Genomic DNA, 26,880 nt, shown 5'->3' with positions numbered 1-26,880 from the left:
CTACATCAGCTGAAGCTGTTTGGAAAGTTTAGAGTTCATCTGGACTGTGATCGGTTTAATTCTTCCTCTCCTCAATCAGGTGCAAACTGCTGTGTGCTCTCGTGCGTCATCATTACAGTTTAATGTGATCTCGTGTTACGTTAATTGAGATCAAATGACTATTCGACAATGACGACTTTTTTATTGTCGACGTTGTCGATAATGTTGACTAATCGTTTCACCCCCCAAATTATCAATAGGGAAAATCACATGACCCAAGTTGTTCAGCGCATGAGAGGACTTTATAAACACTTCAAAGAAGATATTAATAAGCCTACAGATTAATGTGGAGTGGTTTCTGCTTCAATGATTGTGCTGTTTGATGCACTTCAAGAGTTGTTTCTCTCAGCCCGTAATAGGGCTGGGCGATATGGCAAAAAATATCATCACAATATTCTTTTTCATGTCATTCAATATCGATATTTATCACGGTAGTGAAGCACATTTTTTTGAATTTCCAAAAAAAGAAGAGAAAACGAAATCCTAAATAGTCTTTACAAAACTGTGTTGGGGTCCCAGACACACGGCTGTGGGATCTGAGGGATCTTCTATGAAAATATTACAATATTTTAGAGTTTATCAATTGAGTGCAGTTGGAGATGAATGTTATAAGATGATGTGTTCATTTTGAACCATAATGAAGGTGAATGTGTGTGTGTATGTGTGTGTATATATATATATATATATATATATATATATATATATATATATATATACACTCACCTAAAGGATTATTAGGAACACCTGTTCAATTTCTCATTAATGCAATTATCTAATCAACCAATCACATGGCAGTTGCTTCAATGCATTTAGGGGTGTGGTCCTGGTCAAGACAATCTCCTGAACTCCAAACTGAATGTCAGAATGGGAAAGAAAGGTGATTTAAGCAATTTTGAGCGTGGCATGGTTGTTGGTGCCAGACGGGCCGGTCTGAGTATTTCACAATCTGCTCAGTTACTGGGATTTTCACACAAAACCATTTCTAGGGTTTACAAAGAATGGTGTGAAAAGGGAAAAACATCCAGTATCGCGGCAGTCCTGTGGGCGAAAATGCCTTGTTGATGCTAGAGGTCAGAGGAGAATGGGCCGACTGATTCAAGCTGATAGAAGAGCAACTTTGCCTGAAATAACCACTCGTTACAACCGAGGTATGCAGCAAAGCATTTGTGAAGCCACAACACGCACAACCTTGAGGCGGATGGGCTACAACAGCAGAAGACCCCACCGGGTACCACTCATCTCCACTACAAATAGGAAAAAGAGGCTACAATTTGCAAGAGCTCACCAAAATTGGACAGTTGAAGACTGGAAAAATGTTGCCTGGTCTGATGAGTCTCGATTTCTGTTGAGACATTCAGATGGTAGAGTCAGAATTTGGCGTAAACAGAATGAGAACATGGATCCATCATGCCTTGTTACCACTGTGCAGGCTGGTGGTGGTGGTGTAATGGTGTGGGGGATGTTTTCTTGGCACACTTTAGGCCCCTTAGTGCCAATTGGGCATCGTTTAAATGCCACGGCCTACCTGAGCATTGTTTCTGACCATGTCCATCCCTTTATGGCCACCATGTACCCATCCTCTGATGGCTACTTCCAGCAGGATAATGCACCATGTCACAAAGCTCGAATCATTTCAAATTGGTTTCTTGAACATGACAATGAGTTCACTGTACTAAAATGGCCCCCACAGTCACCAGATCTCAACCCAATAGAGCATCTTGGGATGTGGTGGAACGGGAGCTTCGTGCCCTGGATGTGCATCCCACAAATCTCCATCAACTGCAAGATGCTATCCTATCAATATGGGCCAACATTTCTAAAGAATGCTTTCAGCACCTTGTTGAATCAATGCCACGTAGAATTAAGGCAGTTCTGAAGGCGAAAGGGGGTCAAACACAGTATTAGTATGTGTTCCTAATAATCCTTTAGGTGAGTGTGTATGTATATATATATATATATATATTTTTTACATTCAAATTATTTTCATATTTCTTTACATACAGATATCCAAGTATGGGGGCATAGAAGCCCTTGTGGCCCTGGTGGGGAATGATACTTTATGGAGGTTCAGGGGTATCTCCAGAGAGAAACTTCTATTTTCATTAAAGTGAGAGACTAAACTACAAACTAGTAATTGTTTTGTCTTTCATGCTTGTCAGAGATGATGACATCTGAATAATTTCACAAAATTAAAACCAAAATCTATTTGTTTATTATTAAAGGCTTGGAACATGCTGATTAATAAAACTACATTTAGAAAGAAAAAACGTTTTGGTCTAAAGGCGCTCTGGAAACACGCACCTCATGTTTACTCACATGTGGGGGAAAGCGGAAGCTGGTGTGGACAGGACATCAGTGAAGCGTGTTTCAGTGCTAGAGAAAAATATTCAAGAATACAGCGCAGAAAGATCAGATATGATGTAACTGGTGCTGTTGTTTTGTCGCACTGCTCGCTAGAGACAAGAGGGCGTAACCATCGTCATGATGTCTTGCAGTCAAGATGGAATCAATCTGGGGTCCGGACCGTGGTGATCTGCGTAGCGGGGGCAATAACAACTTCATACAGTCTGAGGCTGTGTTTCCACTGACTTGGAAGAAATCCGCACAAAGCCTCTCCCAACGCTAGGGAACCTCTTGCCCCACACTGCTGTCAATTTTACAATCCACCTCGCGAGCTGGATGCTAGGCTTCCATAGGAAGGAATCGAAAACGCTCGCTCACATTCGCTCAGCACGCGCCAGTGGAAACGTACGATAAGAAAGCCAAACTGCTAGTGTTTTTAGCAACACGCATGTCTATATGTAGAATGCAGTTTTTTTATCGTGATAAATATTGATATCGTTTTATCGCCCGTAACTTTCATTTTACTGCTATTTTCTATTGGCAATTTTCCACTGCATGTTACTGTTCAACTCACCTCGACTCTACTCGCTTTACTTTTCTGAGCTTGCTTTTCCACTGCCGTTTAGTGCCGCCTCAACGTGGGTGGGATTATAGGCTGATCCTCATAGTTGCACCTCCTCTACTGCCGTGACATCATCTTAAACACGACCCAAATGGACCAAAACAATAACACAACTGACCTACCAACAGTGTAGGGAAACGGTAAAAAACTTAAGTGACTACAGAACCATCAAGGAAAAGTGGAATTGGTTCGACCAAATGGACACCATCTAAACCGGTGAGAAATGGGAGGAAGAGCGCCCTGGACTGGCGTTGAGCCACAATGGAGGATGGTACATTTTGTTATGTTAACTCGATACTCTGCTAACTATGTTAACTGTTACACTTGTGTAAAATCACCATCAACAACTGCTTTATGCAGCACAATGAGCTAGTAGCTAACAGCTAGCGCTCGAGTTATTGTTTTGGTCAGTTTGTGTTGTGTTTAGATGATGTCACGGATATAGAGGTGGCGCAACTATGACGATCAGCCTATAATCCCACCCACGTTGAGGCAGCACTAAACTGCAGTGGAAAAGCAAGCTCAGAAAAGTAAAGAGAGTAGAGTCGAACCGTAACGTGCAGTGGAAAAATGCCATTAGTGAGTGTATGAAGTCAGTTCCCCTCAAGTTCACACAGGTGTCCAAGCAGTAGCCACAGGTGAAGTTCAGCACATTAACTATAACATCTGACAACCACAAAAGTGTCACAATACTTTGTCTTTATAATGTGAAACCTAAGAGATTTCTTTTTGTGAAATGACTTGTGTTTGTGCTGCATTTATGTAACATAAGTGCTACTTGCTTTGGTATTTTGTTTGATAAGCTAATGCAAAGATTAACTGTCCAAATACTTTTTGAGGGCCACTGTGAATCTGCTATGCTAATCTCAGATGCACTCTCTACTGCCCAATTATGGAACAACACTAGCCCTTTTCCACCAAAATTGCGATGTGCTCGTGCCGAGCCTGTGCTCCGCTGGTTTATAGCCGGGGCAATCTGGAGCCTATTGTAAACCAGCTGTGCTTTTCCACTGACCTGAGAGCCAAATGTGGCATAACGGGTTACTGTCTACGTGCCGATATGATTTGATGATGAATATGAATTAATTGCAATTATATAATGCAACTTCGCATCAATGCCACCATAAAGAACCATTTTAGACCCATGTTTAACCCTGATGAGCATTTAGATGAAAAGGTGTTTAAGACAATGAGAAATGTAAATTCAGTAAAGTGTGTCCAGGCCGGTAGGGTTTGGCTTAACAATGCATTTCAGCATCATAGTTTTATTTTTTTTATCACCAAATTTACCCAAAAACAATTGCCTATTTGAAAACGTAAATGGTGCCTTGTTCGTTGACAAGGCTGTTGGTAACTGACAAAAGTGAGAGCTATCGCTTTCTTTCCAAGCAGCCATGGTTATTAAAGGATTCTGATAACCTCAAAGTAAATATCTTCTGATTTATCAGTCTATCACCATATATTTTCTTCTCAGGTGACAGTATTTTATTTGGCAAGTTATTCGGGTCATAGCTCCTCGTTTGTCAGGATAAACGGCACCTAGAGTGTGAAGATCAGGACCAAAGACTTCAGCCCCGTTTAACCCCAACGGGTTAAAGTGTTTGACTTACTGCAGGACACTATCAAATTCTCTGCTTTGAAATCTCCATCTGGAGTTGCGGCTGAGACCGTGGGACAAATTGTTCCTGACTCAACTTTATAATCCACCCACCCCCCTCACTCTGTTTTTTTCATCCACTGTGTTGGCGAGGGCCTTTTGAGAGACTGATCAGCACTCTGACTGATGCACACCAGGCAGAAGTTAATGCGGCTGCCGGAGACATTACGATTCCTGCGAGAATTCCCGCCGCCCCTGCAGCCGTGTGTCTGATCCAACCGCGGCCCAACTCACGGCGTGTGAGGGGGTGGGAGATGACATCGGGAAGGGTGGGGGTGGAAAAGACCAAACGGTCTCGTCTTACTGTGAAACTTTCTCTCTCGTTTCTAATGCCCGCCCACGCACAATGCATGCCGCCAACACGTCTGGTCCACTTCCATCGCTCCGACACGTGACGTGCGGGGGTATTTTAGGGGCCAACTGGGGGGTTATGTGGGGTTATTCACTTCACTGTGCATCTTGAGCGGTCTAATTGAGTAGATGCGATCTTAGTTAAGTATCAGCGTGATGAGTGGTGCCTGATTGTTCCATCCGCTACTCACTCAATAACTCAGTTCAGAGGAAGCAAATGGAATAATGGCCGACTTGAGGCCTTCGGAACGGAACCCGGGACAGTCCGCCAACTGACATTTAAAACACATTATTGCCGGGGGAGTTGTGTGTGCGAAAGGACGTGTGCTTGGTGCGCATTTACACACGTTGGTGTGTGCGTTTTAAAGGTCGCTGGAGGTGCATTAATATATTTGAAACTGATGTTCTGAAGTGTGGAGATGCGTGCCAAAAGCCTGTCAGTGCATAAATTATTCGACGTCTTATTCGTAGATCAAGGATCGTACTTCATTTGCAACTTTCGAGGCGCTCAAGCGCTTATCCTTGCGGTTTTGCTTTGCCACATCTTCAGCCCACGCCAGTTTTGTGGTCATGTTGGCATTGAACCACATCATGTGGGATGTCCTGAAGAGCTTGTTTAGAATGGAATAGTTAAATAGTGAAAATGCATGTCATCCTTGACCTTCATGTCTTTACAAACCTGTATGCCTTTCTTCCTGGTAACACAAAACGAGACGTTTAGCCTTTTGTTAACGCTGCTCTTTTCCATACAATGAAAGTCAATGGTGACTCAATTGCTGTCAATCTCCAAAAAAGACCAAAGAATGTGGTCAGCACGACTCATGCGTTCGATTCCAAGTCTTGTGAAGCCATATGATACTGATTGTGTGAGGAAAACACTTAGATTTGAATTTTTGTTAGTTGAGCTTACCTTGTGTTGAACCTGAAACGTCAATTTTAAGTCATTATTTACTGATAATGTTCCTCTCCAATGAACTGTTTAACCACTGTGACCGGATCATCATCATTAAAGGGACAGTTCACCCAAAAATGAAATTTCTCTCATCATTTACTCACCCTCATGCCATCCTAGATGTGTATGACTTTGTGTATTTCTTCAGCTGAACACAAATAAAGGTTTTTAAAAGAATATTTCAGCTCTGTAGGTCCATACTATGCAAGTGAATGGTGACCAGAACTTTTGTAGCTCCAAAAATCACATAAAGGAAACAGAATAATCCATAAGACTCCAGTGTTTAAATCCATGTCTTCAGAAGTGATAGGATAGGTGTGGGTGAAAAACTGATCAAATGTAAGTCCTTTTTTACTCTAAATCTCACTTTAACTTTTACATCTGAAAGTCACATGCGGTGCCTGTTTGGTTTCAATTTCACATCTCAAAGTGAAGGTTAAAGTGGACATTATATCACTTCTGAATATATGGATTAAAACATTGGAGTCATATTGGTTATGCTTCCTTTATGTGATTTGTGGAGCTACAAAGGTCTGGTCACCATTCACTTGCATTGTAAGGACCTACAGAGCTGAGATATTCTTCTAAAAATCTTAATTTGTGTTCTGCTGAAGAAAGAAAGTCATACACATTTGGGATGGCATGAGGATGAGAACATGATGAGGGACTTTTTATTTTTGGGTGAACTGCCCCTTTAAGGCGTTAGTTGGTTTAACTTGAGAACCAAATCAGTCTGATTCATCAACAAATCATTTACTTATTACTCTTTCTTTTTCTCACACAATTGATACTGATTTGAATTGCAGTGCACAAGCCGTGTAAAATATGTGTCATTTTAGAGCTTAAAAGCCCCAGACCTCATTCAATTTCATTATATGGAAAAAAGTGGCCAAGTGTTCAATGGAAGACCAAAAGGCACATGGATTTGGAGTGACATGAGAGTAAGTAAATAATCTCCGAATTTTCATTTTTGGATGAACTATTCGTGCTAAAGTCCACAGGAGGTGCTTGAATGGATTTTAAACGGATGTTCAGATGTGCTCCAAGAGTCTGTCAGTGCATTAATTTCTCGGTCTGATTCGTAGATCGTAGATCATATTATTTGTAACCTTAAAGGCCCAAATGCACATTCTCGTGATTTTGGTTTGCAACATCTTTAGCCCACATCAGTTTGTGGTCACGCTGGCACTGAGCCACGCTCTAGACGTCCTGAGGAGCTTGTTTTTTAGCTGAATCTGTACTGTGAGCTCTTCTGTTCTGACTGGTCGGCCATCATCTAGACAAATCATCCGTCAAAGGCCGATTTCTCTTCTCCCACATTCTCGTCTTTTATTACCGAACTCCTGCAGTTGAGAAACAAGTTTGTTCAGATCTTTTACGGTCTGGTTAGCTGTGAAATTACATTCCAGTGCATGTACCAATTAGGGCTGGATGTCGATATACCACAAAAATTCTCCATATTTTTCAGCTTTTTGATGATATTCGCTATTTCTTTGTATTTAAAATGACGTAGTGTTATTGTTTAGGGCTGAAACGTTTACTCAACATTATCGACAACGTTGACAATAAAAAAAATTGTCGACCAAAATTGTCGTTGTCAAATAGTCAATCTCAGTTAACGTAACACGAGATCACATTAAACTGTAATGATGACGCATGAGAGCACACAGCAGTTTACACCTGATTGAGGAGAGGAAGAATTAAACCGATCACAGTCCAGATGAACTCTAAACTTTCCAAACAGCTTCAGCTGATGTAGATCAAAGCAAAGTATGAGGGAGTTATAATGCAAAAATACAGAAGCACTCTCGTTGTGGAATAAGTAGAGCCGGAGCTGCAACTCTTCTTAAGCAAAACTTGCGTGTCGAGCGTCTTTAACTCTTTCCCCGCCAGCGTTTTAAAAAAAAAGTTGCCAGCCACCGCCAGGGTTTTTGACGATTTTCGCTAAACTTTAATGGCCCGCAGAATATTTTCTTCCATGAATATATGAAGATGCTATATATCAAAATAAAGATCTGGGCCTCTGCTTTTAGGCAAAAAAAACAATTTTATTTTATCTTTATTTGTTCTTTTTTTATTGCGACTTGAACAGAGGCCGGTTTTGTCAAAAAACAACATTTCAGACAAAAAGCTGATAAAAAGGCATGTTTATGTCTGATATTTTGAGCTTCTCAATACTCCACTTCTTCATGTTTGAGACGATCGCAGTCTGTTTCTTTGATCAAAGAGTTGTGTACTCTTTCAAAACATGCGCAGGGGTCTTCCTTACCGTATAACACCTAAAACACGGAAACACGGAAAATTCCGTGTTTAGCGGGGAAAGAGTTAAAGGAAACACCCCGGCGTTACATCGTTTATATTTAACGCGTTATAGCTTTATTAAAGTTCAAATAATAAGGAAGCAGATCATTTTAAATAACTACAAACTCCAAAACTGGCATTAACTGGGTCTGTGCGGTCAGCGCCTCTTCTATGAGTCGCGCGAAGTGTCCCGATCTAAGGGGGAAGAGATTGAAACTGCACCCAGCTGAGGCACACTCTGTCGCGGGACGCTCATCCCACGAGCCCGCACTTAATGCAGCTAGATTATAACATGATGACTCATGACTTATTGAATCATAATATATGTGTCACTGTGCATTTCTTATCCTGAAGAAAATTGGCAATACGCAGCTTGATTAATAAGAGAGAGTAAAGATGGATTAAAGTGAACAGAAAGGAGAGAGAGAGGATGTCTTCGCCCCATTATACGTTTTTGATTTGTATTTGTTTTGGCTTGTTTTCCAATATAAATATCTAAAACTCCATTAAAACAATGTACATTTACTTTAGCAGCTATACTGCAGAATAAAACAGTGTTATCTGAGAATGTTGAATATAATATTAAAAATATCTAAAAATCCTTTTAAAAAAAGATGCATTCACATGAGAAGCAGGTATCAGATATTTAGACTTGCTTTTAGAGAATAGATCTTGAATATAAGTATATTTAGTCTTTACTGCAATCGCAGAAGTATAACCAAGTGATAAAAATACACATATACAAAAATAAACTTACTGTATTTTTAAGATTCATTCTCTTAAAGCAAGTCTAAATATCTTATATGTTGATTCTCAAATAAACGTATCTTGTTTTAAGGATTTTTAGACAAAAACACTTAATAACAATAGAATTTTTTGCAGTGATTTCTTTACTGAGTTAAACCTTTAATTCAGTGAATGTCATTTAGAGTATTTTTAAAAGATGATTTTGTCCTCTTTATTGTTAGGAAGCATGTTTAATACAACCTTTTAAGTCGGGCACAAGCTGAATAATTTATTAAAAGCTAATGATTAATCGTTGCAATAATTGATTAATAATCAATTGATTTTTTTAATCCAGTTTGATTTTCTAACCCCATTGGCAAATCGTTTTTTTATTTGTTCTTGGAGCTGTTTTTAGCATTAATCTAATAGGATTTACTCTGATTTATGCTTTTGGCCAATGGAAAAATACAAATAAAATTAATTACAGCTGTATTGTCACACAAAGACCTTCTTGCAAAGTTCTTGTAATGTTTGTTTACGGTTATAAAAGTGAAACTTAAAAATAACCAAAAAAGTTCTGTAAACATTCTTGGTTAGTTATGCTAGCTATGTTACTTTATGGTTATGAAAACCCCCATTAGAGAACGTTATGTAGAAGTTCTTTATGGTGTTGTCGACAAAAACCTCTTTTCAGTGTTCTGGGAAGGTTAAAAAACTGAAGCCTAAAAATCAACCAAGAAGGTTCTGTTAAAGTTTTAAGTAGGTTGTCACACAAAAACCTTTCTGCAACGTCCTGGGAACGTTAGTATATGGTTATAAAAAATAAAACCAAGGAGAACGTTCCTAGGAATTTGAGGCTAAATGAGAACCAAATGGTAACGTTCGGTGAATGTTCTGTTTTCTGGACTAGTGAATCATCTTGTTTTACAGATGTGTAGATATTTTTACTTGAATAAAAGCCTTTTGTCATGCTGTGTAGGAAACTTCTGGCCAATTAATAAACAAATGAAATATTCACAGTCTTGCACAATTTAACATCAGCAGCAATATTGTGAATTTATTGTGTAATTTTGATCATACCTAGAACAGATCCAGTATTATTGTCAGCATGAATCCAATGAAAATGAGTTTATGCTTAAACCCAAAATGTCGTCAAGAGGGTTAGAAATGTTTTTTTAATTCAAGATGTATTCCCTGGAAAAGTCTTATTTTCTCCATGAAGTGTAATATATTGATTTAAGGTTGTGTAGATGGTTACTGGAAAACAAGTGTAATGAAATCAAAAGCACATAAAAATGTTAGCATTGCAATATTCGCTCAACATTGCTCAATACATTACTAGCAATAACGTCTGCTTATCCTAATAGGTTGCGTCCTGGTTTAGCCTGCAGTTTAATGACTCAGAACAACCGGTGCCCCCTTCCTTTTTTTAAGCTCTTTTTCAGCTTGTTTTTAGATCTTCATTGCTAGCGGAAAAATTGGCCATCCCTGGGGCTGCACGAGGCATTCAGGAACACCGTCTTGATGTGGATTTAACTAGGCTTCAGGGAGGAAGTGTTTCACTTAGCTCGACAGTCCAAGAGATAGCGGGACGTTAAGGAGCCGTAAATCAGTGCAGGTTGCTCACCTGCCCCACCGCGGTCTCGCGGGACACGCGACTGCTTAAAGCTGCTCTTCCTCTCGACCTCGCTCAGAGATTTTCTGCCCATTCTTGAGTTCTCTCTTGAGTGATGAGCTGCGGTAAATAACAACCAATGCCGCGAGCTTTCATCCCTGCTGTCCCGGCTACTCAGACAGGATGTGAGGTTCTGGTGACTGATTTTTAACGGCACATGAGTAAATCACGCAGAGGAAGTTTGTGCACAAAAAGAAAAAGCTGCATCTTTGAAACATGCAGACTGTCATGCTGCTATGAAAATATGGTCTCTGGAAAATGCTGTACTTTTACTGAAGTTCAGTGAAATGATTCTACATTGATCATTATAACAGTTTGGATCATTTTTAGTGTTACGGTTAGACTGGAAAATTGTACCTTTTTACACCGTTATGAAAAAAAAATAATCTGTCATCATTTACTCACCCTCATGTTTTTCCAAACCTTTTTGACTTTTTCTTTCATTCGTGGAACTCGTAATTCGATTTCAGTAGAAGCATCAAAATAAATGTCAATATATCTTTAAATAAATAATCAAATCTTGAAATGTGTCAGTAAATTAATAAATAAATAAATGTCTATAAATAATTAAACATATGTCAATAAATCCGTTGAGTCCAAGGATCTTGCATGTTTTTTTACATTTTCTTTTTTATTTATTCATTGACACATTTTATGATTTATTTATATGATATATTGACGTATATTGAATGTATTGATGCCTATAATGAAAGATTCATTTATTTCTATAGTATTGCACACTGATTTCTTTTTAAAGGGTTAATTATGTCTCAACATGTTCTGGTCATATTTCACCTCAAAACGAATAAATAAAAAAAAACGATTTTTTTTTTAAAATACCGTTTTCATGACAATTAAGCACTATGTCCAGGTTTGTATTTACACACCAAATTTTTTTTTTTACATTTTGTATCAAATTACCTTCAAATTTAAGTTATCTTTAAAGGTGTGCAGTACTTGGTAAGTTTTTATGTTGTCTTAGACTTACAGTGACACCTAGTGGTGCGGATGCAGCATCATTTAAACAGTAGTTTTCAGTTACTGGTGTCATTATAGAAATTCACCATTCACAGTCTTTTATTATTAATTTTTATTCTTGAGTGAAAGTGTCCAATAACAGGTGGTTACATTTACATTTATGCATTTGGCATAAATGTAAATCTTTGCATTATCCAAAGCAACTTACAGTGCCATTATTACAGAGACAATCCCCCCGGAGCAACCTGGAGTTAAATGCCTTGCTCAAGGACACAATGGTGGTGGCTGTGGGGATCAAACCAGCAACCTTCTGATTACAAGTGATGTGCTTTAGCCCACTACACCACCATAACTCCATGGTTACTGAGATTAAGCGAGTAGTATTCGGCTGGTCATGTGAGTCGAACATGGCAGCCTCCATGAGGTGACCCCTCCATGTCAAATAAAACAGCTTTTATGAAGTTGCTGATATTGAGTCTTCATCTCATGTGAGCAGTCATGATTTTATACACATGCTTCAAAATAACCATTAATTGCTTTAGAAGTGAAACTTTTCAAATGAGGAAAAAAAAAAATACTGGCTGCAACTTTTAATTATATATTTTTTCATTAATTTAATTTAGTTAAACATTATTCAGTTAGGTTTAATTCAAATTTTATTATGACGTTGATATGCGTAATTTCTTTTAAATAGGCTGAAATATTTTTAGTTCTGTAGAATCAGCATAAATTAAAGGTATTTAAATGAAAAATACCATGAGGTATAATATTTAATTCAGGGATCTGATACATGGATTGTTATCGGCTCCAAGACTGAAGCTTTTAGACGGATCGGGTAGCGGTGCGACGAGACCGTTCCAAATCCAATACTGTGTGTTAGTGATGTTTGTTACTGTTAAGCTAAAAAAATTACATAAAAGCACAATTAAAGCAGATCATATGACTCGTGCATTTTATTCAAAGCCACTTGAAGACGTGTGATAACTCTGTGAATCACAAAAGGCTGTTTAATAAGTAAATATATAGTATTCGCAGCATCAGCGTGTCAGTGAAAGGCGCTGCTCTGTATACACACACACACTTGCGGCTATTTTTAGCTTTCAAGCGGTGCGCGATATTTGAGTGCTCCTCACGAATAACCTCTCAGATGTAGCTGTTCAATAGTTCGGTTCACTTATAATACGCATTTAGAACGGCACCGGAGGTGCATTTGACCAGATTTTGAATAAGAAGTGAATTGAACTAATGTGAACTTGCTTACAAACAGACACACACAGGACGTCCTGGAGAGTTCAGAATGTCAAAATAAAAGCGTGAGGGTTTAAAAGTTAAAGGTGCACGATTGAGATATATTATTATATATTACTTTTATAATATATTATTATCATTTGTTTTGAAAGGTTTTGTGAGAAATGTTTTGAATGCATTCATTGTCTTTAACAGTCAGTGTTTATTCTTCTACAGGCCAATGGCCAACATTCGAAGGAAAAGAAGAAGAAGAAACCGATCAAATCTGCAGTACAGGATGGCGGTAAAGAGAGTGTGGTGTCCGACAGAGACAGCGGCCTCATGATTTCCTCACAGGTGGACGAGTATGAGCATGATACATCAGATGAGGAGGTAAGAACCAATCACCTGTTGACAAATAGTCTGATCGCTGGACTAGTCACTCTTGAACTATAAACTACAAACATGCTTTTTTGAACATTCTCAAATGTCTCGGGGATAAATTGGATCATCAGGTTTTGAACAAACTTCTGAAGCAAAAGGGGAGCATACCAAAATACTAAGAAATCCATGTCAGTTGTTGTACTGACTATAATGTCTTATGAAGCATTTGTATTAAATTCTTTCCAATCAGAGTCTTAAAGATGAAGTATGTAAATCTGTTAACACTCTTGCTTTTAAAATATTGCTCTGTTTGTTTGAGCATCGCAACCAGCCAATGACTCAACCAATGGAGTGAGTTTAGGTGGCACTGTCTGTTTGTGTCCATGATGTTCCCCTGTCTGTCATTGGGCAAACAGTGTTTATTTTTGCAGTTCTGGTGGTGCAGAAAGTACACACTTCAGCTTTAATATCACCATTGTGTGTTTGTACACCTGCATCTGTTACGATGTGATCTTTGCATGCTATCCTCCTATCATTTGTTTCCAGATGGTCATTTGACTTTTAGCTCTTTTATTTGGATGCATAACAAATTCATTATTTGGCTACCTCGTGGCATTGTGGGCTCTTTAAATAATCTCTCCCAACATGCTGTAAAACACTGTCTTACCTGCTTTAAAATCTAAATGATAGGAAAATTCCCAGGATGCTCGTAGCTTAGGTTGGTCAAGTTTGACTTTTCATGTACCACCGCATTGGTAGTTCATCTTAGGGCATTTTGCCAAGCAAGAATTTTAGGCAAATATATTCAAGTATTTGCATTTTGATATCAGAATGCAATGCATCCTGCCCAACTTTTGTCCAAAGTCAAATGCTACACGTCATTTAGGTGACGGTGTTTATCGAAAGTTACTTGGAGTAACATTTGGGTTTGAACCTGCAAGCTTTCGATTACCAGCCCAGATCTTCACCTACATCACACCGTCACAAATGCTCTTCTGAAATAGCCAAACTTGCGAATGGGGTGAGACAGAGACTACTGAAGGGGCTGTATAGTCAGACTGAATGTGAAAAAGATGTCATTCTACTGAATGCATGTGTCGAAAAACAATTGAAATCCGTCAGAACTGTCAAAAGTCAGATGCAAAAAAATGGGTTTGGCGTGGACGGCCTCAAACAATGTTAATCATAATTCAAGTTTTCCTATTTTATTTTATGCGTTATTGACTGCTGGGATCAAGGCAAAACTTTAGACCGTGTTTGACGAGTTTCCATCGACAAGTAATTTGTCTGTCCACGCTGAAAGGAAAAGTTATATGATGCAACATTTATGCATTTGGCAGATGCTTTTATCCAAAGCGACTTACAGTGCACTTATTACAGGCACAATCCCCCCCCGGAGCAACCTGGAGTTAAGTGCCTTGCTCAAGGACACAATGGTGGTGGCTGTGGGGGTCGAACCAGCGACCTTCTGCTTACCAGTTTAGTGCTTTAGCCCACTACGCCGCCACCACGCCATGCAACATGATCATAACCAATCGGAACATATTTAATGTTTAATAAACTGTTATGTGGAACGGGATTTTGTACCTGTGAGATTTCTCCGTGAGCGGAGCTATCCGTTGGAATAGACCACAAATGATCAACAGAATGTTTCGGCATTTGTCATTTGTCATGTTCGCGGCTGGTTAGGATAAAACTCACATTTACATGGAAAGGAGCGCTTGAAATTTTGTTAGTAGTGTTGAGTATCCATACAGATTAGAGGTCGACCAATAGGGGATTTTGCCGCTACCGATAACTGCGGTGGTGGGAAAGGCAGAAAACAGAGAGGCTGAGAGTTTTAAAATTGATTTGTAGATTGTAAAAAAAATCTTGTTCTTTCCTTACTATGACAGGCACAAACATAAATCCTAAATAGATAAAATCCCAGATGGATTTTATTGTTCAACCAAAATAACTTTTATTTTGATAAAAACCTTAAAACTTTTAAGTATAAACAAGCTCGAAACACAACAATGACTCTTATTTTGAAATGATGAATATCTATCGGCAACTAGCACCTTATATATTTGCAGATAACGATAGCTCCAAAAAGCAACTATTGGCACCGATTAATCGGTAAAACCAATATATCGGTCTACCTCTAATACAGGTTTGATTTTAATCCAATCCACAAACTGTCTTCGATTCTATTTAAATTTGGTATATTTCACTTCTAATGTCCATTTTGCTACATATAAAAGCACCACCACTATTCTTAATACTCATTTTGACACCACAACAAAATACAAATTTGAGTGAACATTGTTTCATGGACACAGAACAAAGACACAAATCACAAGCAATAGAACAACAATACAAATGAAGAAAACATTCAAGGACTCGCATTTAAGTAAACATTCAGAATTGAAAAAAAACAACAAATTTAATGCAACAAAACTACTTAAATCACTGGTCTTTGCAGTGTAAATATAATACATTATTACTTAATACTAATAAGCTGTGTAAATGTAATACATTATTACTTAATACTAAAAAAGCTACTAAAGTTATCAAACCAAGAGCAGTAAATGGTTTTCTGGTTTGATTAAAATTAACATCATACTAGACCGTGGCAAATATATTAGGCTGCATTTAAACGTCTGTGACTTTTAACACTAATGCAATTTAATGACATTTTAAAGAGTATTTGACTGTTTAGGCGTATATCCACATTATCGCAACTCTGCGAGTGCTCTCAGATCACACACGTAAATAAAACACACACACACATAAGACACCTGTCGGACTGTCAAGCAGTGCACAGGAGCCAAAATGAGGGAAAAAAGTGATATTTAAGAATCTCACTATTTGTGTAGTTACTCTATGTACTCTATTTTACTTGTTGACTGTTAACGAGATCAACTAGTGGTTGACTTTTAATAGAGGTATTGAGTACTCCTGGCAGGGAGTAAAAGATCGAGCTTGTGATTTTAAAAATCAATATCAGGATCGTTAAAATGAAGATTGTGATTTAACCAGAAAACCTTTATTTACCTAGTCCTATTCGATAGGACAAGTCTACACTTGGACCTAGTTTAAACCAATTGTAAACGTCAGTCTAAATCAGAAGGCAGAAAAATTGAAGTTGTTATAGAGTGGCATGGCTCTAAAGACGAGGTAGAAATGTTCAGTCAGAAAATTCGGAATCTAAATATAGCGGTGGCTTTTTCAGCTATGTTTGCTCAGGCACGATTACTTCATTGTTCCTTAGATGGTAATATGGTTAGTTGTGTAATGTTTCATGTAAAGGAAAAATATTTTTGTTCTTTTTCTCGAGCTGTCTGAACCGCAGTATTTGATACAGTTCCCTTGCAGCCGTCAGACGTTACCGCATTTCTGTAATGTCTGTATTGCCTTTTTTCTTTTGTGAGGGGGGTCTTTAGGAGACTGTAATGCACCCTTCTCAGTAAGGACTTCTGTAACATCTCATATTTACTTGTAGGACCATTAAAGAATTCCTTTCTCAGCTCTTTAATTTACATGCTCCATTGACAATCGTTGAACCCTGGCACAATGCGGTCTGGATAATTTGCCAGGCCGTACAAGCTAAACACAGCAGCCATCCAAAACTCGTCTTGGCTATGCGCTACCCACCAGGAATATTTTAAAGAAGTCTTATTGTTCTTGGGTAGATACCAGATCTTGGAGTGACTATTTTAATGCCCCTTCAAAGTCGTTCAGAACGCTTCAGAAATGACGCTTACGGTCACTGTTTACTTTGGTAAAGAGCTTCTTTGGAGATCTTTATTTTACTTTATTTACTTTATTAATAAATGTCCCTTGTCGTATTGTGGACTATTCATCAGCGCCATCAAGAGACCACTGCAAAATTATCAGTTTCTCTGCATTTACTATTTATAGGTGTGTGTTTGAGTAAAATGCATTTGTGGTTTTGTTTTATTCTATAAAGTACTGACAACATTTCTCCCAAATTCCAAATAAAAATATTGTCATTTAGAGCATTTATGTGCAGAAAATGACAAAATAACAAAAAAGATGCAGTCAGATCTCGTATAATGCTAAGAAAACAAATGGTAAATTGTCTGCACTTATATAGCGCCTTTTTAAACTTTTCGGTATTCAAAGCGCTTTACACTGTTGACTCATTCACTCATTCACCCATTCACACACACATTCATACACCAATGGCGGCAGAGCTGCTATGTAAGGTGCTAGCCTGCCATTGGGAGCAACTTGGTGTTCAGTGTCTTGCCCAAGGACACTTCGGCATGTGGAGTCGTGTGGGCTGGGATTCGAACCACCAACCCTGCGATTAGTGGCCGACCCGCTCTACCAACTGAGCCACAGCCGCCCCTATATGAAAACAAGTTCATATTCATTTGTAAACAACACAATACTAATGTTTTAACTTAGGAAGAGTACAGAAATCAATATTTGGTGCAATAACCCTGATTTTCAATCACAGCATTCATGCATCTTGGCATGCTCTCTGCCAGTCTTTCACAATGCTGTTGGGTGACATTACGCCACTCCTGGTGCAAAAACTCAAGCATCTCGGCTTTGTTTGATGGCTTGTGTCCATCCATCTTCCTCTTGATCACATTCCAGAGGTTTTCAATGGGGTTCAGGTCTGGAGATTGGGCTGGCCATGACAGGGTCTTGATCCGGTGGTCCTCCAGCCACACCTTGATTGACCTGTTTGTGTGGCATGGGGCATTATCCTGCTGGAATAACCAATCCTCAGAGTTTGTGAACATTGTCAGAGCAGAAGGAAGCATGTTTTCTTCCAGGATTCGTGCGTCTTTCACAAAGACGAATCTGCCCGATTCCAGCCTTGCTGAAGCACCCCCAGATCATCACCGATCCTTGTGTCATTGTAAAAATTCACTATTCACACTAAGTCAAGATTAATTTGTTTTGCGAGTGAAAGCGTCCACTTACAAGGGATTGTTGAGATAAAGCAAGGAATATTCTGGCTGGTCATGTTATCAGCTTTTTCTGTAATGGCTTCATCGCATTTGAGTGTACGTAATTTATTTTTTATTTTTTAAACTACTATTCTACTATTACCATTGCTTTCTGTTTTAAAATTTAGCAATTAGCGAACACATTTAAATGCAATGCGAATGCCATTTTGCGAATTTTATATTGTCTTTTAATTGTAGGATGCCGTCAGGTGGCTTCTCCCCTGAAGGAATATTCCGGGTTCATTACAAGTTGAGCTCAACCAACAGCATTCGTTTTCTCAAAAAAAAAAAAAAAAAGCAAAAATCTGGGTTACAGTGAGGCAATTACAATGGAGGTGAATGGGGCCAACCCGTAAACGTTAAAATACTCCTTGTGTAAAAAGTAGACCAAACAAAGTATAGCTTCAAGGTAAACAATATGCATGTTAACATGATTTTAGTGTGATAAAGCTGCTTACTGTAACGTGGTGAGCAAGAGACAGACACAGTGGGTGTGGCATCAAGCCTCGGAGAGGTATTTATTGAAAATAGTAATAAACATAAAATGTTCATAAATGGGGAAAATGGTGTCCAGGGGGAATGGTGATCAAAATAAATGGGAATCTGGCATTCTCGTGGTGAAATGGAGCTCCGTGAAGGTCGGGGATGTCCAAGTAATGGCACAGGTTTGAGAAGGGTCGGACGGCATCATGCGCTCCCCTCATGGGTGTCCTTGACGGCCTGTCTTCCCAGACATGCAGCAGGTGATCGGGAGGCAGGCCATCCTCTAACCCGTTGGCCGCAATGCGTGCTGTCCTCCCCGGCGACGCATCTAACTCGGCCGAACCCTCCCCGCTCTGCTCCTGGGCCTGCGAGGATGCCAGTGTGCACACACATGGAGAATAGATGTCCAAATGAGGCTTATTAATTATAATAATCTCTTTTCTCTCTCCTACCCACTCCCGTTGTGAGCCTGGCTTAAAGATGGCCCTCAGGTGGGGCGATGATGACGAGAGGGAGGGGTGGATCTTTCCGCCACACTAATCTTGGCGTAAAGTTATATCCAATTTTACAACTTGGCATGGCAATGCAACTCTTAAACGACTGTTAAAAACTGTGATTTTAAATAACTTTACAGCTCAAATACATAAGTTTTACATAATAATTAATGTAAGTGCTATTATAAAATTGCAAGCTTCACATTTCTGCCTTCTAAACCCTCCAAAAATTGGTCCCATTCACTTCCAATGTAAGTGCCTCACTGTAACCTCGATTTTTGCTTTTTTAAGAAAAGGAGACAAATGTTGTATTTAACCCGCAATACCATGTCGTCGATGCGTGCGCATGGGGTAGACTGTGCTAAAAGAGTATCTCAAAGCAGCCGTACTGTGCATTCGTTGAATGCTTCCCTATGGGCTCGTGGTCAAAAAGATTTTCCTTTAAAAGTCTGAGCGCTCGCCCGTGCACGTGATGGAACAGCATATGGAAAAACAAAGTATGCCCTAGTCTTTAGTTTCGAGTTTAAACTTCTATTTGTACTCGTTTTGCATTGATTGATTTCTTTTCTTGTAGTGGAGATGAGAAGGCGTGAATTGCTTCAGCTTGTCAGTCTTGTCTTCTAACCCTCAGGCAGCTCTCTTTGAAGGAGCACTTGAGCCTGAACTCTGCTGAGTTTTGTCTGCTTGTGCTTCATATATCCTTGGTGGTCGCGCTGCCATTTGGGCTAAGTTAAATTAGCCAGTCCCCCCACCACCTCTTGTCTGGGGATAGCAGATTGGGTTGCCTCGCCGTCCCTTTGCAGCTCTCAGCACAAGTTGTCTACAGATAAAACTCCAGACTTCTAAATCCCTTGATTTTCAACCTCACGTCCCCCCTTTGTAATAAAGGGCTATTTCCTGTTAGCGGAGTGGAGAGGGAATACAGGAGAGAGCAGCGCCTGTCCTAGACCGATCCGGCAGGAAGGGTCTTTTCCCCCGCAATGGCTTTTCCATGTGCTCTACCAGATGAATGAAGACACATTGTGGAATAAAGGGGAAAAGGGGCTCTGGCTCCTGGCTGCAACTGCTGCTTCCTGCTGCCAAGCAGCTACCGCTCGCAGAGACCTTTCTGAATTTGAGTCCCTGCACATTAATCTAGGAAGAGATGTGTGTGTGTGTTTGTGCAACAGGGCATAAAGTGGCTTCACAAACTGGATGTGTATGTACCTTCATTATCACCTTTATTAAAAGAAGTGCTTTTATGTCCCACTCACTAGTTGAAAAGTATCATACCAGTAAGCATTTCTTGCTGGATCTCCAATTTATGGTTTAAATATAACCGTAAATGCAATACTATATATATGAACTAAGAGTATATGTACAGTATGTACTAGGGATGTGCGGTACGACTTATTTCACTAACGTTTAATCAAAAGTTTTGGAGTCGACTAGTCCAAGTAAGAAACATTGTGTTTATGTGACCCAGATCTATTCCAACAGCCCAATCAGACACTAAATGTGCTCGACTTGCATTGATCATTAAATAAAGAACATGACACATTCACTGGATCAGCATTAGCGAATACAGGCATATTTATTAAAAACTATTCAATGAATTGTGTAGAAACCTACAAGAGTGAAAAAATGCTCTGAAAATTTGCATGTAATTCACAACGTGCATTAGCTCTAATCTGAATGCCGATCGGCTAAGAACGTTAACCAATAACAGTTACGGTGGACAAAAAGCATCTATAGGATAGAGAAAAAAAAAGGCCTGTGAGAAATGAACAATAAACCAAATGTATTGTCTTTAACATGTCATGCACACAAAATAAAAGACCTGTAATCAGTCGGCACATTGCTGAAAAAATTGCATACCCAGCCTAAAATGTCATTCTCTAGACTGCTTACTCAAAAGCATACATTTCTGATTAACAAAATGAACATGTCAACATGGTCCTGTGAATGCCTGCTCTTCCTATAGAGGGCACTGTTTCTGCTTCTGAGCATGAACAAGGCTGCAATCTCATTTCCAGTGTGCGGTAAGCCATGGATGAGTGATTCTCTTTTGAGGTTTTCGAGAACGTCCGTCTCTGTGGGCTCTAACGTAAAGCTCTGGTGACAGGTAGCGAATCGAGGTCACGTCTGCTAATCACATCCACTGTCTGAGTCCAGATTCCCGTCCAGTGACCCACTGAGGAGCTGTCATGCGTGGAGGCAACTTTACATCCTTTGCAACCATCCCTGAATCTGGCAAACTCTTGCTTTCCTCACTGGATGGATGGCAACTGTTTTGTTATGTTTTAATTTGTCAGGTTTTTTCAAGTTTGTATTTGCTTATATGTGGTTGGATTTACAAGGCGAAAACCTTTTACAAGGCTTTGGCAAATGAGCAAACATTTGATGAAACTAGTTAATGTGATCGCCTCCCAAATTATGTAAGTACACATTCAGGACATTTTGTGGTGTGGAGTTTTAAACACCAGGTGTTCAAATCTTACTCCGGAAAGTAATGTCTGTCTTTGTCATTTCCACTCTGAGAGATTTGAGAGATTTCAGCCCACACTGTCTGAAGAAAAGAGCCCTGTTTGCTTTCCCGTAGAAGGTAAAACAAACAACCTGTAATGTGACTGGTCAGGTGTCCAAGATTACTCCGGAGTTAAGAGGGAACCCAGCCTTTCCCTGCGGCGGTTCGTGCCACCCACTCCTCGGTAATATGATGAAATCTTTAGAAAAGTGCGTACTGCACGTCTGGAGGTGAAATTTTTATTTGCTTTGCTCTCTAAATTTTGGTAATCCCAAAGTTTAATTTTGTGATTGGGGCATTTCCAAGAGCCAGACTGATGAGTTCCAGATGGGTTCACAAATGATTGCGGTCAACCTGATGGCAGTTGAAAAAGAGAAAAAAGCTTGAATTTGAGCAGTTCTGGACACTTGGATGGTGATTTAGGGAAAGAACCCCATTTCAACAACCCCATCCTTACTAGGATTGACAGCATTAAGCAGGCTTTCCATGTATCATTGGAACTATAGTTGTGGATTGCACAGAATGAGTATAACCCAAGGCCCTTTCAGTGGAAGTATTATAGCCAATACTTTTTCCCCCACATACCAATTGGCAGCATTGTTTGGGTGTTGTATCACATTTTCTGTCTTGATGTCAAACTGCACAAATGTGACACAATATTTGTGTTACTGCCTCGGTGAACATGTCACACTAAATGCAAGGGAATACTTTCCAACATCTGTATCGCCTCGGGCGCCGTCGTGCATTCAGCCTTTCAAAGTGTACTTTTTTGACCGCAAGCAAATCCGAATGTGTTTGACGCATACGCACTACGACTGCTTTGTGATACTCTTTTAGTAGTCAATGGTAGGCGACAATAAGCACAGATGACGTCAGGGCTAAGATTCATTGCTACAGCAATTTTTTACATCATTGCTAATTTTGCGCTAAGACGGGATAAATCTTTTATGATCATCGAAATATGTCTCGGACTGTACAGTGTGAACCCAGATTTGGTCGACGAAAATAATGTTTTTGTTGACAGTTATGCGCAAAACAACAAACCCAAAAATGACCAAACATTGACAATATTATAAAAAAACATTTAATTAGCATTTAGTAAAACATTTATCCAAAACATTTGAAAGATTTATTAGCATATGCTAATTGAAATGATAGAACATTTTATTAGCTACTTTTTAGAAGTTACATTGTTGTGAATTACTCACACTTTAAGGACTTTTATTATGTCAGGCAGTTTTTACAGAAACTATTCGCAACACAAGTTGAGGATTCTGACTAGCATGTAACTTAAAGTTATCTTGTGTATGTGCTTAATTAGCCATTTCCATCAAAGTTACAATTGTAATTGATGTGAAACCAGAATATAGCAAAAAACTTGATTGTGCAAAAGACTTGATTGAAAACGTGATTATGGCAGTGTTTCCATCCCACGTTTTCAAGAGAATTAAATCATCATTTCCGGGGAAAATAGCACAAAATGTAAATGGAAACGGAAGTTGTAGCCACTGTAGTTTTTTTGTTCAATGTAATAAATGACGTGCAGTTTTGAGTATGCAGACCGAATGCTCTCATGAACCTGATGTTTACTTGCAATCGGTGGCAGATGCCTTGTATCTGGTAACAAAAGCTTACCAGCAGTTCTGGGAGGTAATTGTACCCAATATTTTTGATGACAGGATTTGGCCCCAGCATTAAAGAATAACCAGGGCAACAATTGAGATGCAATGCAATGTGATTGGCCACGTGACTTGAGGCGAAGTTGTTTTTGTGATTTTTTTTTATTTTTTTATACATGTCTAGGAATTTATTTGGGAAATGTTTTTCAGTTTTAATTTATGCGCTTGTCTTATTTAATAAAAAATGATTCACCTCAAGCAAGCAAGCTATACATTTTTTAATGCGCATTTTGGAGATTTTAGTCGTATTGTGATGTTTCCTTCCAGCATTTTTGATGCAATATCCTAGAAATCTCATATTAAAATTTGGATAAATGCCCAGTTGGGCTGCACAATTAATCTAGAAACAGCAATGGCCAATCAGAGCCACTTGGATTAGTCCTCTGTCCTATCTGTAATGACAACTGATCCTAATGCGCAAGTTTTAAACCATCTGAATTTATTTATTTGTGTAGCGCTTTTCACAACACAAGGAATGTCCAGATGCTTGCTGTATGTTCTAGCTCTGTTCGCACAGCACTCGAAAATTAATACTGAAGATACATCACCTGACACTTGAAAATAAGCTGTAGAACAAGAGCGAAAAGCACTTTGTAATTATTCTGGATTCATTGCATATCACACCGCTCGCTTTGATCGTAGATGTTGAATACACTACAAATGAGCAACGCGACAAAACTAAAATGCTCCCGTTCTAATCACGGCACAGACGTAGTGCAAATAATTGATTTATTATGCTAATTAGACAGCTTTGTTTTTAACGAGAGTATTCGTGAGAGTGCAGAACATTGTGCGGAGCATCATTGAGCTCATGTCGAAATGCAGATCTCAAACATGTTTGAGATCTGCATTTCGACCCAAGCTCATGACGTTCCAACCAATATTCTTGTTAACCGGCAGTGAGCGTTGCTCGATTTCTGTGTACAATTTATTAATGTAATAACGTCTAAGTAATAAGGTCTAAGTGTGTTTTGGAGGTGTAGTCAACATAAAGAATATGGCATGAATAGCGTATTTCAGAAATCACCGTCATTGTTATCGCGTCTGCTCTAATAAGACCCATTTGCAACACAGCTGGTATTGGTAGATTTGACATTTTCAAGAATCGCACAAACTCAGATCGCAAATGATTATTACAATATAAAATACAATAAAATGCTTAAAAGATGCTTAAAAGAAACTGGAGTGCAGCTCATATCCACCATTGAAATCTGCTACTCTGAAGAACCACACGGTTGCTTACTTTGTGGCGTCACAGTATTTTAATATTTTAATCGTCATTAATAATCGCGATTACGATATCATTGATTTTTGCTATAATCGTGCAGCCCTAATACCCAGTCGTTGTTTGTGCTGATTCATGTAGTAATATTTTGCAGTTTTACTTTTTCCTTATTTTTTCTTGTAACTTTTCCCATTCATTCCCATGTTTTAAAATCTTTAATTATTGTCATGACAAAAGTGTTTCGACAAACCTTCGCTATCGCTGACAAAATCAATAAACCATTCGTCAAAGACATTTTTAGTTGGTTATTTCGATGACAAAAATGAAGAACGCCTCTATCGCTGTTATTTACTTTCTTGCACTTTTCCATTTGCACGTCCCATGGTAATGGCCACTGGAAGGTTACAAGGCCCTCAATGGAGGAATATATTTTCATCGGAAACAATCATTTGATTTTGCCTCGTCTCTGAGCACCTTATCTGTCAAAAGGCATGCACAAGTTCTGCCTGATAACATTTTCCAAATGTAAGCCATGTATACGTTTGGAAAGCAGGGCCGTCCGCAGAGCACCAAACTTGAAAACGTGGTTGAAAGGTTTCTGGATGCCATAAGCTAATCACAGCCGTCAGTACGCTTCTCTGGGTCACGGTTTCTTCCACTGAGCTCGGCATTCAAAGCGGACATAGGGGAAGGCCCTGGCTCTCCATTCCGGCATTAAAAATCACATCAATTTATGAAACCGGAACCAGGGGGTCGTATCCATTCACCCTTAGCAGCCCATCACCAGTTGTAGCATGACCTCACCTCCACCTTTAACCCTCAGCATTCTGCTGAGGATTCAGTACATCTTGCAGCTTCTACATAGCGGTCTGAATGCCAAACGCCTACCTTCCCACAAAGAACTTTGGAGCAGGTGAAATGAGAACCCATCATTTTCTTTGTTTCGTTGCTTTCTTTTAACCCAGCATCGTAGAAATGAACAAACAGAGCAAAGAAGCTGCCTAAACTGAAGTCTGGAAAGACTTCTAGGCTAGATCCATGGGCCAGGTACCTCAACATAAAAGAGAAGAAACTTGCTCTCACTGCTGGAATGAAATAGCCATTGCCAGCTCTTCATGGCCTTTTCAAGGAATATTCTGGGTTTAATACAAGTTAAGCTCACTTGATAGCATTTGTAGGCAACATGATTATATTTGGTATAAAGTTGGATTTTTTACTTGAATGGCACGACTTGTGGCAGGATGCTCAAAAAACAGTGTTGCATATGGCGCAATGACTAAACGCATTAGTCTGAGTTTAAAGATGCAACTTTTCCAATAGAGTTTTACCGTGCAAACTGTTTAATGGCTAAAGCATGTTAAATAAAGCACCTCCGCTATTATTAGCAAAGCTAAAAATTCTAGATAAACTCGACTAATTGACTACTTGATTGTTGGACAACTAATCCACTATTTGGCCATCGTAACCCATTCAAAGTAGAAGTACATTTGGTTTAGGCCAGCCTGTAGGCATCTGCCCATTTCCATTGTCTGAACCTGGTTGACCTTAGTGTTATTCTTTCACCCTGCCTGGGCTGCACCTCTTGATGTCTTGTTAAAAGCACCACCAGGGCCTATTGTTCATGTATGTTATATGCTTTTCTTTGTCTTTTTCCCCAGCAAGCCATTTGGTTGAGCATTTCAGGAAAGAGAATGATTAATATGTTTTGTGCTTTAGCAGACACGGGTATGGATTTTACGAAACGTCTACGATGTTAAAAAACAAAGAGTGGTTTTGTTCTCTTGGATCCATTGGTTAGAGCCGCTCTTTAGATTTATCAAATTAGACTAAAGTGAATGTGGGTGGTGTTCCGTTACCGATGCAGAAAGTTAAAGGGGTATTTAAGAGCTGTATCCCACTGGGAGCCATTGGGCCCACAGACGCACCCACAGATGCCTCACACCCACACCATGCCTTCCAGATTGCTGTCGATTCAGGATTGAAGCAAATGTGTAACCTATTTGGATCCAAACACTGAACAAATGTTGTTTGAGAGTGGACAAGCTTCTTAAAACTCTCTCGCACCACCTAAACCAGAGGATTGTGCTATGTCTTAATTCTGAGTGTAATCATAATTCTTTTTTATTTTGGGCCTTTGTGCCAGTTCTGTTGATTTGGAAAGTTGAAGTATGACAGAAAATTAAAAATATACGACATTGGATTGGAAAAATGTGTCAGATTCGACTGATAAGTAGAGCTCCACACTAATACCATTTAGGTTTCCCATTT

General features: G+C 39.2%; 1 protein-coding gene across 1 annotated transcript in view; it reads left to right on the top strand.

Moving 5' to 3' along the window:
• Positions 1 to 26,880, top strand: part of LOC127650189 (ribosome biogenesis protein bop1) — a 113,745-nt gene that overhangs the window by 3,958 nt on the left and 82,907 nt on the right. The window contains exon 3 of the mRNA XM_052135441.1: positions 13,109 to 13,264. Coding sequence (XP_051991401.1) covers positions 13,109 to 13,264 — 156 coding nt within the window. The remainder of the gene's footprint in view (positions 1 to 13,108; positions 13,265 to 26,880) is intronic.

This window comes from Xyrauchen texanus, chromosome 10, assembly GCF_025860055.1.
Source record: "Xyrauchen texanus isolate HMW12.3.18 chromosome 10, RBS_HiC_50CHRs, whole genome shotgun sequence".
Lineage (NCBI taxonomy): Eukaryota > Metazoa > Chordata > Actinopteri > Cypriniformes > Catostomidae > Xyrauchen > Xyrauchen texanus.
This window is presented reverse-complemented; position numbering and strand designations above follow the sequence as displayed.